The sequence below is a fragment of the Bufo bufo genome, chromosome 6 (genome assembly GCF_905171765.1).
Source record: "Bufo bufo chromosome 6, aBufBuf1.1, whole genome shotgun sequence".
NCBI lineage: Eukaryota > Metazoa > Chordata > Amphibia > Anura > Bufonidae > Bufo > Bufo bufo.
In genome coordinates, this window is record NC_053394.1 from 38,645,452 (window position 1) to 38,661,558 (window position 16,107).

At 44.1% G+C, this 16,107-nt stretch overlaps 1 protein-coding gene across 3 annotated transcripts in view; it reads right to left on the reverse strand.

The window, feature by feature from the left end:
- ENTPD1 (ectonucleoside triphosphate diphosphohydrolase 1) overlaps positions 1 to 16,107 on the reverse strand; it is a 149,000-nt gene that overhangs the window by 4,487 nt on the left and 128,406 nt on the right. For all 3 annotated transcript variants that reach the window (XM_040436544.1, XM_040436543.1, XM_040436542.1), the window contains 3 exons: positions 7,010 to 7,225; positions 3,769 to 4,029; positions 266 to 379 (listed from right to left, as the gene is read on the reverse strand). In XM_040436544.1, the coding sequence (XP_040292478.1) occupies positions 266 to 379; positions 3,769 to 4,029; positions 7,010 to 7,225 (591 nt within the window). The remainder of the gene's footprint in view (positions 1 to 265; positions 380 to 3,768; positions 4,030 to 7,009; positions 7,226 to 16,107) is intronic.

Sequence of the window (16,107 nt, forward strand, 5' to 3'; positions counted from 1 at the left end):
GGGGAGATCTTTGGATCCATGTGAGGTACAGGGCTGGTTCTAGCTTTGTTAGAAACATACTGTCATGTATTATATGATGCCAGATTTTAATTTTTTACATCAATCATGGGATAAACCATTTAAGAGACCCAGCAATGCTGCTAGAAAGATACGGACGGGCTGCAGCGGGCAAGTGTGAGAACTTTCGCAGGTGGAAGCTGAACTTTTGCACCGGGGACTTTATTTTCACCATCTACGAAGATGAAGCTAACATTAAGTGACTTGCCTCACTCCATGGCTTGGAGCAGTGTCTTTCCACCGTCTCCTTCACTGTGTCCAAAGAAAACTTCTCTTTGCTTAGCTTTAAAAAGTCCATAACAAAAAAAAAAGCAGAGAATGCCTGAAAGAAGATCACATATAGGAGATGAGGAGCTTCATATGCATCAAACACATATATTACATACATGGTCAATAAACGCAAAACAAGTAGCTCTCACGGTGAGGTTTCAACCACAATGTCCAGCACTCTACTCCAGATACTTTGCTGACAGTAATGGTACATTGATGGGGGCACATAGGGATAAATACCGTATACAGTCATAGACTTAGAAAATGGAGCAACTTCTCTAGGAAATATAATTACTACATACAGTTGCAAGAAAAAGTATGTGAACCCTTTGGAATGATATGGATTTCTGCACAAATTGGTCATAGATGAAGATCAGATCACATTTTAAGTCACAACAATAGACGATCAGAGTCTGCTTAAACTAATAACACACAAAGAATTAAATGTTACCATGTTTTTATTGAACACACCATGTAAACATTCACAGTGCAGGTGGAAAAAGTATGTGAACCCTTGGATTTAATAACTGGTTGAACCTCCTTTGGCAGCAATAACTTCAACCAAACGTTTCCTGTAGTTGCAGATCAGACGTGCACAACGGTAAGGAGTAATTCTTGACCATTCCTCTTTACAGAACTGTTTCAGTTCAGCAATACTCCTGGGATGTCTGGTGTGAATCGCTTTCTTGAGGTCATGCCACAGCATCTCAATCGGGTTGAGGTCAGGACTCTGACTGGGCCACTGCAGAAGGCGGATTTTCTTCTGTTTAAGCCATTCTGTTGTTGATTTACTTCTATGCTTTGGGTGGTTGTCCTGTTGCAACACCCATCTTCTGTTGAGCTTCAGCTGGTGGACAGATGGCCTTAAGTTCTCCTGCAAAATGTCTTAAAAAACTTGGGAATGCATTTTTCCTTCGATGATAGCAATCCGTCCAGACCCTGTGCAGCAAAGCAGCCCCAAACCATGATGCCCCCACCACCATACTTCACAGTTGGGATGAGGTTTTGATGTTGGTGTGCTGTGCCTCTTTTTCCCCACACATAGTGTTTTGTGTTTCTTCCAAACAACTCAACTTTGGTTTTATCTGTCCACAGAATATTTTGCCAGTACTGCTGTGGAACATCCAGGTGCTCTTGTGCAAACTGTAAACGTGCAGCAAATTGTTTTTGGAAAGCAGTGGCTTCCTCTGTGGTATCCTCCCATGAAATCCATTTTTGTTTAGTGTTTTACGTATCGTAGATTCGCTAACAGGGATGTTAGTATATTTAGCTGACACTCTAGAATTCTTCTTCACCTCACTGAGCAGTCTGCGCTATGCTCTTGCAGTCATCTTTACAGGACGGCCACTCCTAGGGAGAGTAGCAGCAGTGCTAAACTTTCTCTATTTATAGACAATTTGTCATGCCGTGGACTGATGAACAGCAAGGCTTTTGGAGATACTTTTATAACCCTTTCCAGCTTTATGCAAGTCAACAATTCTTAATCGTAGGCCTTCTGAGAGCTCTTTTGTGCGAGGCATCATTCACATCAGGCAATGCTTCTTGTGAAAAGCAAACAGAACTGGTATGTGTTTTTTATAGGGCAGGGCAGCTGTAACCAACACCTCCAATCTCATCTCATTGATTGGACTCCAGTTTTCTGACACCTCACTCCAATTAGCTCTTGGAGATGTCATTAGTCTAGAGGTTCACATACTTTCTCCACCTGCACTGTGAATGTTTACATGGTGTGTTGAATAAAAACATGGTAACATCGCAGCGCACAGCTCACAGCCTGGGAGAAAAAAACCTCTCAGGCTGTGAGCTGTGCGCTACAATTGGCCAGCGCTACAGCCTAGGAGAAGGAGACGCCCACAGGACAAGGGCAGACTCCGCCTACTATAACTTAGTGAGCAAAGATACCGGAGCCTATAACGGGAGAACGGAGCAGCGCCCAGGGATAATAGTAAGTGCAGTGAGATCCCTGGGCGCCGCTCTCCATGGCAGCATACTTAGTTCAATGTTTTTCAAGGTGAAAGGTCCTCTTTAAGCAGACTGTGATCGTCTATTGTTGTGACTTAGATGAAGATCAGATCACATTTTATGACCAATTTGTGCAGAAATCCATATCATTCCAAAGGGTTCACATACTTTTTCTTGCAACTTTATACAAGTTGGCTAAATTTATGGTATAGTTACTATTAATTATAAACCTGGAGCACCAGGGATTCTATTTTAATCACACTGGGAGACAAGGAACTAGATGTTTTAACACTACAGTAGGTTACCAGAGATTGGTTGCTATCACATTGAATGGCCAGGGTATACATTCTAGTCACCAGGGATCCCATTTCCTCACAGTGGACCGCCAGGGATCCTATTTCCTCACAGTGGACCGCCAGGGATCCTATTTCCTCACAGTGGACCGCCAGGGATCCTATTTCCTCACAGTGGACCGCCAGGGATCCTATTTCCTCACAGTGGACCGCCAGGGATCCTATTTCCTCACAGTGGACCGCCAGGAATCCTATTTCCTCACAGTGGACCGCCAGGGATCCTATTTCCTCACAGTGGACCGCCAGGGATTCTATTTCATTACACTGGGTCATCCAGTTTTCTCCACAGAAGCAATAAGTTATGTCACTTCTTTAGGGCTAAAGTCTAACGCTTGATTGGGCACTTACATGTAGCTGCTCAGCGGTCAGGAGAAGTATGGATTTCACTGCAATTAATGGGAAGTGGATTTGCTGTAATTTTCACGCAGATTTCAGTGAGGAATACATTCCAAAATCAGCTAGTATTTTATGAGATGGAGGTTATGAGTAAAGTGACAAGTCTATAAGACCCCTATTCGAGGGACTAAGCCGTAGCTCATATGTGAGAGCTAAACAGGAAACTTCCTAAAAATATCAGCTACATCTATTGCACCATCCAAAGTGCCCCAGACACAAGGCACTGACTAATAAACCCTAAAAAAAGCATTAAAGGGAACCTGTCACCAGTTTTATGGTGTCCTAACTAAGGCAACATAAATAAGTGACTGATTCTCTTAGCACAATGCTGGGTCACTTTCTTTAATTGACCCAGTCAATCTGCCAACATCTTGTATTGAAAAGCTCCAGCTGATAATGAGGAGTCATGAATATTCATGAGCTTCTGACTCTCCCCGCCCACCTGCTGCTGAGTGACAGTTTGTTTCCATATGAATCAGCAGCAGGTGGGCAGGGGAGTGGCTATAGCTCTGAATTAAATATACGCTGGACTCAATGACATCACGCTGGACTCCAATCAGCTCATTAGCATGCGGCATGCGGCATCTTTGTGTGTATATTATGAGATAACCATCTGTCACACCAGTAAGTGAATACATCTAAGGTACTTTTTAGTAGTTAATGATTGTATATAATTAGTTAGATTATAATCAAATATCCACATGACAGGTTCCCTTTAAGTTATACTCACCCCAAATTCCCCCTGTAAAACTGGCTGGAAAATGCCATTGAATGAACATCTGGAGTAGGTACAATGGGATATGTTGAAGATTTCCTGGACATGTCGTTTGCATAGATTATAATCACCGCTCCCATGGATTTGAATGCTTTGCGGTGCGGTAGGTGTCCTCCGATCGGACACGCAGGGGCTATTATACAAATCATTTGTGCTGATATTTCTTGTATATCCTGAGTTAAAGCAGGGGTCCAACAGGGAGAAATTCTGTACGTCCTGCAATGGAGAACAATCTTGGGATATTCAGAGACACACAGACTGAATTCAGATATACATTCTGCAGCCCAAGTAAGGGTACTTTCACACTTGCGTTGTAGGATTCCGGCGGGCAGTTCCGTTGGCGGGAACTGCCTGCTGGATCTGGAAATCCGTATGCAAACAGATAGCATTTGTTTCCGGATCACTAACAAATGCATTGAAATACCGGATCAGTCTCTCTGGAAAACTGGATCCGGTATTTTTTTTGTTGTTGCATTTTTAAAGGTCTGGGTATGCGAAGACTGGGAAACTGGATCCAGTACCAAGTGTTCTAGAAAACCGCATGCGCAGACCTTTAAAAATGCGAAAAAAATAAATCCCGGATCCGGTTCTCCGGATGACATCGGAGAGACTGATCCGGTATTTCAATGCATTAATACATTTCAATGGAAATTAATGCTGGATCCGGCATTCCGGCAAGTGTTCCGGAATTTCTCACATTACAAAAAGCAAAAGCGGGTTATTCTTTGGCGAAATTAAAGGCTATGAAACCCTTTGGGGCAACTTTTTTATGACTGATCATTTTTTCGAATCGCTCTTTATTAAAAATGTTCTGCCATTTTTGAGTTACAGGGGTTAAAAAAAATATATATATAAAAAAAAAAATCTGTGTTTGTAAAGTATCACTTCTTAGTCCCATTAGCTGACAGATTATGTGAAGCCTTATCTCTGATCTCCTGACCTCAGACACTCATTTAAGCGCTAATCTTTGACGTTTGACTTTAGCTATAATGAGTGTTTATGAGGTCAGGAGACCAGAGATAAGGTTTCAAGTGAGCTGTTGTGGGAATGATACTCTACAAACAGACTGATTTTTAACCACTGTCTCTGAAAAACGGCTGAAATTGAGATCAATTGAAAAAATTATTTTTCGCCCAAAATGAGTAAAATGCAATCATAAAAAAAATTGTCCCGAAGGTGTTCATAGCCTTTAAGCACTAGATTGCACCTAAAATATCAGGTCATTGACTAGCAAAAACCACTGCATCTAGCATCAGTACTGGATTTATATCTCAGGAGTCTGGAGGGAATGTCTAGTGCAGTGTTTCCCAACCAGCGTGCCTGCAGCTGTTGCAAAACTACAACTCCCAGCATGCCCGGACAGCGTGCAACAGCTGGAGGCACGCTGGTTGGGAAACACTGGTCTAGTGAATGTCTAGTGCCTTCGATTGTTAAACGTATCCCCAATCCACAGGATATAGGATGAGAGTCTGATCAGTGGGCTATTATCCCCTCTCCTGTGAATAATGTATACATTTAAAAACATCACTAAACCCTCAAAGAGGACCTGTCACCCCTCCTGACAAATCTATTTTTTTTTTTATTCCTGCGACACAGACAGTCCTGAACTATATTTAAACATGGACTATATCATACATTATAAAATCCTCTAACATGTTGTGATCCATAATCACTAGATAATACCGATCTACTGAAAGGCGACAGTAAAAAAAAACAAAAAAACACAATAGACTTTATTTAACCATCCCAAGCCTAAAATTTCCATACTTGATGTTAGAGCGGCTCAATATTTTGCTATAAATAATTTGTTGCGAAAAGTTTCAGAAGCGAAACAAGAACCGCAGAGCAATTTGTAGAAACAATCACCAAACTAAAATACTCTAACGAGTTATATAATAACCCAAAATTTAGAATAGGAAGAAAAGGCAACAATAAAAAACTGTTAATTGCCGCCATTGTGCAGCTGGCAAGAAAAAGATGGCTGAGTTAGGTTGGAAAATTATGTTTTTTCGGCATCAATTGTGGGGTATAAGAGCGTTCCCGATGCAGATGAACACTCGGCTACAAGATATATTTTAGTCTGCTTCAGCCTAGCAATGAATCCAATATTTTGGGCTACAGCCCATTAATGTGATTGCATATCTTTAGGATTTACGATTGTGGTGGTCAGACTTCTGGAACCCACACCGACTCTGAGAATGAAGGACCTGTGGAGATCCCGACCCCCCAGCTGTGCAGAGGAGATTTCATGGACTTAAGTTTTGATGACCTATTCTGAGGTTAGGTCATCAGTATCAGAATGGGGGAGGGGATCCTGCACCGCCACAAATCACCTATTTGATAAATCCTGGCTGTTCTAATATTGTGTGTTAAAGGGGTTATCCGAGACTAAAAAATGTCCCCCATATGCCCGGCCCCTTACATTGAATCTACTTACCTGGCTCCCCGCGCCGCTCCTGGTCCCAGCACCGCCACTGCTGCTTCTCCACGTGCGCGGATGGGGAGGGGGGAAGCAGCCAATAGCAGGCTGTGACGAGCCTCCCTAGCTCATCTCCATCGCTGCCTGTCATTGGCTGGTTTTTCACCCCGCCACCCCCCCCCCCCCCCCCCCGCCTCCCTTACCTGGATGTTTTCATCCACGCGATGAGGAGAAGCAGCTGCGGCGGTGCGGGGACCAGAAGTGGCGCAGGGAGCGGGGAGCCAGGTAAGTAGATTCAGTGTTAGGGGCCGGGGCATATGTGGGATTTTTTTTTTGTCTTGGATAACCCCCATCAGTGAAGTGCAGGGAGGTGCATGACAAAGGGAATTAAAAAACAATGAAGAAGAATCTGTGTCATGCTCCTCCCCTCTCCTGAAGTAGGCATAACACATTGTATGTTTTATATATCTTCCTCTTTTCCTATTATTGAACAGTAAAACCCTCCTCAACTACAAAGGCTTTGTACAGTTTGCAATTTTTTCTCGCTCCAATGCATGTTAAAATAAAAAAAGAAGCTTTAAAATCTCCCTACTAATAGAAATCTATGGGTTTCCATGGTTACAGACTACAAACAAACCCTGTGTGTAGTCTGATCCTGCAGCCATATGTTAGGAAGCAGAGAGAGTAACCTATGACTGCAGGATCACACTCCAAAAAAATCATTGAAAAAATGTATTTTATTTTCCCACAAATGACATCATTGGGCTGCAGACTTACCATTAAAGTATTAGCCAGCTTCTGGCGGAGGGCCTGGTCTTTTCCATAACATAGAAAACTGTGTGTGTAGACGTTGTAGGTCTTTCCATACAATCGGAAGTGCAAGGAATTCTCTTCTGATTCAATATTTTGATCGGACTCAAACGTGATCTGTGTTGAGGCTCCTCCGAGATCTAAAGCACCAAATGTTCTAACTGGTTTAGAATGTGAAAATTCCTAAAAAAAATTAAAATAAAAAAAAGGAATTAAAAATAAAATTTATTTCCTGCTGCATAATTTTGGTCCATTTCCAAGAACAAACCCAATGTGACCACCAACATGTGCCTGCGTCCACAACATCTGGGTCTTAGCTTTTGCCTCATGAATGCTTTCTTTTTGCTTTTCTCTGAATCAACATTTGTCTTAGTCACCTACTAGATCAGGGGTCGGCAACCCCCGACACACAGGCCATATTTGACTGGCACGCAGTCACACTGCATCACAATGCACTGCACCTTTAATTTAAAAAAATTCAGACTTGCTATACAGGGTCTGCTAGGCCTCTCAAGCTTCCCGCAGTGCCAACCAGCTATGAGACTCCACTGCCTCACGGTTGGCTGAGTACTGATGCGCTATACAGAAACCATCACCAGGGCCCGCCCCTCACGTTTCGCGCTGTGCCAGCCATCTTCAGACCCCACTACCTCACGGGCTGGCTGGCTGCTGTACCACTAGTGTTCCTCGACTGCTGTTCTGCTGGCAGCATAGAGATGGGATTGATGACAGGTGGCAGGGATGGGAGTAATAGTGACACAAGTGACAGTTAAGGAGATGGCAGTAGTAGTGGCTCAGATGACAGCAGAGGGTAATGAGTAGTATTGGCATAGAGGACAGCAGAGGATGATGTGCTGGGGCAGTCAGATGGAAGGTTGATAGTGAGCTAGGGGAATGGGGGAAGCTTTGTGACTAAATTGGGGATGGGTTTAGCATGTGACTGCTGGGGGTTATGGGGGGACAATGTGGGGCAAGATTCTGACAACTTTGGGTGGATGGGAGAATGGTGAGCCTGCATCTAACTGCTGGGGAAAATGGGGGGACAATGTGGAGCGAAAGCTTCTGACAACTCTAGGGGGTGTGGAGGATAGTGAGCCTATATGTGACTGCCAGAGGGACCTACAAGTCTCCTCATATGAACTAAAGCTGGATCGTCTTTGCAATGAAAGTCAGGAACAAGGGTCGCATTGAGTGGTAAGTTAAACTGATTATTGGTTTTTTGTCACATAGGTGTTTGTGTTCTATGACTTTTCTGTATTGCCCGGCACGCTGGGCGCTTCAACTTTGATTTTTTTTCTTAAATTGGCACTCCATCCGAAAAAGGTTGCCGATTCCTGTACTAGATGCTCTCCAAAACAAAATATTTTACCCCTCGGATGCCCGACGAAGGCTTCTCACGCAGCTAAGACAGCTCTCTGTAAGCCAGCTGTCAGCAGATGAGATACTGGCTTAGCTCGAAAGAGCGAACACTTGCACTCCAAATAACCAACCTTATAAAACCCTCATAGTCCCACCCCTTATCCACATCATTTAAATCATACACAATTAAAGCCACAAATCAATATAAACAAAGAAATTAAAAACATCCTCACTAATCTATTTTTACCCAACACTCTTGTACATAATATTAGCTATAAAAGAAATACCCCGGAATCATTCACAAAGGTAACCGGTCACATGATAACACACGTGATCCAGGTCACCTGACAGAATCCAACCAACCACTGCTTGGCACCACCCCTTACAACCGAAGTGCCTACCTCAATAGCACTGCCGGTATGTAACGTATAGAACTAAATTAAGCATAGTTTCAAAATCACACTCAATATTTAGTCCATTAGTTTGTAGTGTCCCTAGATTGTACATCCACTTCACCTCTTCACTTTTTTGTTACATCATTGCCCCCTCGCCAATGAGTTAACTAATTCCCTCCCCCCCAATACTTGACCACATACCTCTTACATCCAGGGATATCTCCTGTCATGTAGACTTTCTCTTTCCTCTTCTCCTCCATTAGACCACCATGAGAAATTCTTTCAGCCGCATCTCGTCTCTATAGAGTTTGTAACACAGACACATTAGATTTCTCAATTTTTCCATCAACCTCCCCATCCTGGTGTCCCCACAGTGTCATCCTGCTGTCACCCCCAATACTGTGCCCGTTGTACCCCCCAATGCCCCAGGTACTATACTGCTGAAAAAATAGTGACCCTAATAGACATAATTGGGGTCATTTATCAAACTGGTGTAAAGTAGAATTGGATTTCCAAAAGAGCTGTCAAATATGAAAAGGTGGAATCTGATTGGTTGCTATGGGCAACTAAGCCAGTTCTACTTTACACCAGTTTGATAAATTACCCCAAATGTCCCTATAGTGTCTACAACAGCTATAATGTCCCCTAGAGTGCCCCCAGTAATAATAACACCTTATATTGTCATAAGTAGTCCCCCCACACAGTAGTGTCCCCCCACGCTGCCCCCCACACAGTAGTGTCCCCCCACACTGCCCCCACACAGTAGTGTCCCCCACACTGCCGTGTCCCCCACATTGCCATCCCTCCCATAATAAATTGCCCCCCCCACTGTGTCACACAGTATCCCACCATATTCCCCCCACGTTCTCCTGTGTGCACCCCCTTCATGTCCCCCAAAGTTGCCACATTATAAAATAAAAAAGTTTGCCCCCACACGTCCTCTGTCCTGTGTGCACCCCGGCCCCCTCATGTCCCCCAAAGTTGCCACATAAAAGAAAAAAGAAAGAAACCCTAAAAGCTACATACTTACCTGCACTTGCTTTCAGAGTCCCGGCACTGTGCTGCCGAGTCCCGGCACAGGGGCGCGCAATGACGTCATCAAGCGCGCCTGCGCCCCCGGATTTCACTACCGCATACTAGGCCTGAAGCCTATTGCGGTGATCGGCGGCGTGGCAGGGAACTATGCGCTCCGCTCTCTGCTCCGCCGCAGTATGTGGGACTGGGTCACGGGTGTCAGTGCTTCAGCAATGAGCGCTTTCATCTGTATTGATGGAAGCGCTCATTGCTTCTGGGCCTGCTGGCACCCCCGTCAGAGCCAGCACCCGGGGCGCACCGCCCCCCCCCCCCCCCCCCCCCCCCCCGGGCACGCCACTGCCGCAAGGGCACTCCAGTACTTAAATCACCCCTGTATTATCTTTAACATTGCCAAGATGGATCAGTCATGAACTCCATTGAAAGTCAATAGGGGACGGATCTGTTTTCTATCGTGTCAGACTTGCATTGTGGGTCATGACAGATCAGTCTTGCTCCGCATCCCAGGATGGAAAGCAAACTACAACATGCTGCAGTTTGCTCTCCGGTATCAGAACGATACCTAATGCATTTTGGAGCTCTCCGTTCGGTTCAGCTACGTCTTGTCCCCATTGACAATGAATAGGGACAAAACGGAAGTGTTTTTTTCCAGTATTGAGACCCTAGAAAATAGAAATACCAGTGTGAAAGTAGCCTAAAAACAGTCTAAGTGAAGAAATTACAATTGCTACCATTCTTATGAGGGTTGAGTCCCACGCAGTGGCCTCTTCATGGCCAAAATGTCAGTGCGGTTTTGCAGATGAATGGAGTGATAACTGATTGTTGATTATTAATGAAGCTGCAGTTTTAGGCAACAGTTAACACTAAATTAATTTGCAAACCAAGTCGACTCAAGGTGGCTGGTCTGTGTGGTGACCTTTACATTGAAGATCACTCAAAGACTCTCAGTATATTGACATAGTCTGTAGACACACGACTTTGTAAAACTGTACATCCCATTACATACAGTGCTGCCCATAATTATTCATACCCCTGGGAAATTTTTACTTAAAATTACTTTTATTCAACCAGCAAGTAATTTTTTGACAGAAAATGACATAGGTCTCTCCCAAAAGATAATAAGACGATGTACAAGCGGCATTATTGTGGAAAAAAAAACATATCTCAGCTTTTATTTACATTTGAGCAAAAAATACAAGATGTTCCGCACTGTGGAAAATCTCAGAGGACGTGGTCGGAATCCAAAAGTGACACCTGTGCTGGCCAGGAAGATAGTTAGAGAGGTGAAAAAGAATCCAAGGATCACCACCAAGGCCATCCTGGTGAATCTGGGCTCTGCTGGTGGCAACGTCTCAAGGCAGACAATCCAACCGACACTGCACAATGCAGACCAAGGAGGACGCCACTTCTCCAGATAAGGCACACAAAAGCTCGCTTGGCCTTTGCAAAAGCTCATCTGGACAAAGAAGAAGACTTCTAGTCTTCTGTGTTATGGTCAGATGAAACAAAAATTTAATTGTTTGGTCACAATGACGTTTCCTTCATTTGGTGTAAAAAAGGAGAAGCCTTCAACCCGAAGAACACCATCCCCACTGTCAAACATGGTGGTGGGAACCTAATGCTTTGGGGGTGTTTTTCAGCCAATGGACCAGGGAACCTAATCACAGTAAACGGCACCATGAAAAAAAGAGCGATACATGAGGATTCTCAACAACAACATCAGGCAGTCTGCAGAGAAACTTGGCCTTGGGCACCAGTGGACATTTCAGCATGACAATGACCCAAAACACACAGCAAAAGTGGTGAAGAAATGGTTAGCAGACAACAACGACGTTTTGGAGTGGCCCAGCCAGAGTCCAGACTTGAATCCAATTGAGAATCTGTGGAGGGAGCTAAAGATCAGGGTGATGGCAAGAAGACCCTCCAACCTGAAAGATTTGGAGCTCATTGCTAAAGATGAATGGGCAAAAATACCTGTGGAGACATGCAAAAAGCCGGTCTGCAATTATAGGAAGCGTCTGATTGCTGTAATAGCCAATAAAGACTTTTCTTTTGATTATTGAGAAGGGTATGAATAATTTTGGACTGGACACTTTTTGCTCAAATGTAAATAAAAGCTGAGAAATGTTTTTTTCCACAATAACGCCTCTTGTACATCGTCTTATTATCTTTTGTGAGACACCTATGTCATTTCCCATCAAAAAATTACTTGCTGGTTGAATAAAAGTAACTTTAAGTCAAAATTTGCCAGGGGTATGAATAATTCTGGACAGCACTGTATGTCGAATCCTATTATTCTGACCACCAGCTAATATCCAGAGTAATCACCATATGCAGTACGGACAGCAGCTAGAGGGGCAGGGAGTGATTCAGTAAGGTCCTGGTAGGTTGTCACAGGTATCTGGAGCCATGCTGACTGCAGTGCATCCCACAGCTGCTGGAGGGGGCATGGGGGAGAATGCATGGAGCGACCATGATGATAGAGGTGGTCCCACAGATGGTCAGATGGAATTAAGAGTCCAGGGTAGTACTTGGAAGTCTTGCTCATTCTCTTTCAACCAATGTCAGACATTTCTAGCTGTGTGACATGTTGCATTGTCTTATTGGAACATACCATACGCCCTAGGGAGGACAATTAACATCTATGTATGTACTTGATCTGTAAGGATGGATTCATACCCAAATCAGTTGACGGTGCCTTCTACATGGATGAGTGGCCCAGAGAATGCTACGTAAAGCTTCCCCAGGCCATAACGCTGTCACCACCAGCTTGTGTTCTTCCAGCAATGGTTGCAGGGTGTTTCTTCTCTGATGTTTCTCGCCTGGCACTCCAACATCCATCCGTTCCATGAAGCAGAAAATATGACTCATCGAAAAAGACAACCCTTTGCCAATTCGTAGTGGTCCAAATCAGATACCACTGAGAAAATTGAAGCCTTGTTGTAGTAGCCCAGAGGGGGCACTACCATTCTTACACCTAGCTACTGTCTGTAATGGCTAGCAAAAAAATGTAATGTGTAGTTATTTCCAGGTCCTTTGATACTGTGCCTTAATAGTATTGTTATGCAACTGTTATTACATGTAATGTGCCTGGCTTTCCGACAGGTTGCAGTGCATCTGGCTAAGTACCTTTAGATATAATGGAACTTACCATTCTATTCTCCCCCCTTTGGGGCAGAAGTTGGCTAGTTCTTCCTACCAAGGGAGGGGTTGCATGAAGCTGTGGAATTAAGTTCAGAGGCCAAGGGACCAGACATGGCTCAGTGAGGGGAGTGCCCCCCTCCTGTCCAGGGGAAGCAGCTTGCAAAGCACCCCGACTCCTTGCAGTTCATAGACTGAGTATTGGGAGGGGGTCAACAGCCAAAGGCTCAATGGTACCAGACTGAAGCCAGAGAATAGCACAGCAGAGAAAAAAAGAGAGCAAAAGTATTCAAGTTTACCTGTCAGTTTACTCTTTGCCTGCTGGAGCCAAGTGAAAGATCAAGTATTGTTCGGATGACAAGTAATACCGTTTGAACGTTACCAAGTCTGGACTCTACTTACTCCACCAACTACAACTCTTTTGTTGCTATGGAGCCTAACCCTGGGCAGCGACAGTATCCAGGTAGAAGCACCGTGACACAAACTATTAGGGCCACAACATACCAATTGGCATTCCTAAACAAACACTGGGACCCAATCAGCCCTAGGGGGTGGCACGGTGCATTTTTCCCCGACACAACTTCATTAGCAGAGGTGCAGTGACCATGCATCTGTTTTGAAGCCCCGTACGCAGCAGAGTTTATTGAACTGTTGTATTAGACACGTCTGGTGCCACCTGGTTCATTTTGGTAGTGAGCTGCTCCACTGTAGCGTCTTGGTTCGCCCTCGCACACCTTCATAGCCGACATTCACTTCTCACATAAACGGCATGTGGTGCCCTGCAGTTTTCCACATCGCTTCCTCTCACACTACAACAGCCTATCGCACACCGTATATACCCACCGAGCCAGCTTATCACACCTTACAGTGTCGGACTGGGGGACTTAGGGCCCACCAGTGTAACAGATTCTGGGGGCCCACCTTAGGGCTCCTGCACACTAACTTATTTTTTTTCCCATGTCTGTACCGTTCACTTCAATTCAATGGGGCCACAAAAAAATAATTAAATAAAATAATATACTCCGTGTGCATTCCGTGTCTGTATGTCTGCATGGCCGTTCTGCAAAATGATAGAACATGTCCTATTATTGTCCCCATTACAGACAAGGATAGGACTGTTCTATTAGAGGCCAGCTGTTCTGTTCCACATAATGTGGAATATACACACCCGGTATCCATGTTTTGCAGATCCGCAACTTGCGGACTGCAAAACATCCAACGGTCGTGTTTATGAGCACTTACAGGAATAACAGAAATATTAAAGATGAAGTATGATGGCAGACACTCACAGCAAAATGCACAAACATACATGTGGCAGAATTTACACATATATGGATATCCTACATTTAAGACAGTCAGAAACAAGACACATGCAGCGCACACCAATCACTCATTTGACACAAGACACTTATACGTGGCTCACATGCCACTGATGCATATGTCACATGCTGCACATACACCACTGATACATAGAACATATAGCACACACCAATCACACATAGGAAACACGCAATGCACACACCAAGACATTTATGCCTAACCCTATAAAGTGTAGCACACTTAAAGGTGTTAAAGGGGTTGTCTCACATCAGCAATTGGCATTTATCATGTAGAGAAAGTTAATACAAGGCACTTACTAATGTACAGGGTGGGCCATTTATATGGATACACCTTAATAAAATGGGAATGGTTGGTGATATTAACTTCCTGTTTGTGGCACATTAGTATATGTGAGGGGGGAAACTTTTCAAGATGGGTGGTGACCATGGCGGCCATTTTGAAGTCGGACATTTTGAATCCAACTTTTGTTTTTTCAATAGGAAGAGGGTCATGTGACACATCAAACTTATTGGGAAAAACAATGGTGTGCTTGGTTTTAACGTAACTTTATTCTTTCATGAGTTATTTACAAGTTTCTGACCACTTATAAAATGTGTTCAATGTGCTGCCCATTGTGTTGGATTGTCAATGCAACCCTCTTCTCCCACTCTTCACACACTGATAGCAACACCGCAGGAGAAATGCTAGCACAGGCTTCCAGTATCCGTAGTTTCAGGTGCTGCACATCTTGTATCTTCACAGCATAGACAATTGCCTTCAGATGACCCCCAAAGATAAAAGTCTAAGGGGGTCAGATCGGGAGACATTGGGGGCCATTCAACTGGCCCACGACGACCAATCCACTTTCCAGGAAACTGTTCATCTAGGAATGCTCGGACCCGACACCCATAATGTATTGGTGCACCATCTTGCTGGAAAAACTCAGGGAACGTGCCAGCTTCAGTGCATAAAGAGGGAAACACATCATCATGTAGCAATTTCGCATATCCAGTGGCCTTGAGGTTTCCATTGATGAAGAATGGCCCCACTATCTTTGTACCCCATATACCACACCATACCATCAATTTTTTTGTTCCAACAGTCTTGGAGGGATCTATCCAATGTGGGTTAGTGTCCGACCAATAGCGGTGGTTTTGTTTGTTAACTTCACCATTCACATAAAAGTTTGCCTCATCACTGAACAAAATCTTCTGCGTAAACTGAGGGTCCTGTTCCAATTTTTGTTTTGCCCATTCTGCAAATTCAGTGCGCCGATCTGGGTCATCCTCGTTGAGATGCTGCAGTAGCTGGAGTTTGTAAGGGTGCCATTTGTGAGTAGCTAATATCCGCCGAAGGGATGTTCGACTAATGCCACTCTCCAGTGACATGCGGCGAGTGCTACGCTGTGGGCTCTTGCTGAATGAAGCTAGGACAGCCACTGATGTTTCTTCATTAGAGACAGATTTCATGCGTCCACATTTTGGCAAATCCAACACTGAACCAGTTTCACGAAAACTTAGCAAGCAGTTTGCTAACTGTAGCATGGGAGATGGGTGGTCTCGTAGGGTGTCTTTCATTGAAATCTGCTGCAATGACCCGGTTACTGCGTTCACCAGACATCAACACAATTTCTATCCGCTCCTCACATGTTAACCTCGGCGACATGTCAATGGCAGTAAACAAAGAGAAACTTTTAAATAACTCATGAAAGAATAAAGTTACGTTAAAACCAAGCACACCATTGTTTTTCGTGTGAAATTCCCATTAAGTTTGATGTGTCACATGACCCTCTTCCTATTGAAAAAACTAAAGTAGGAT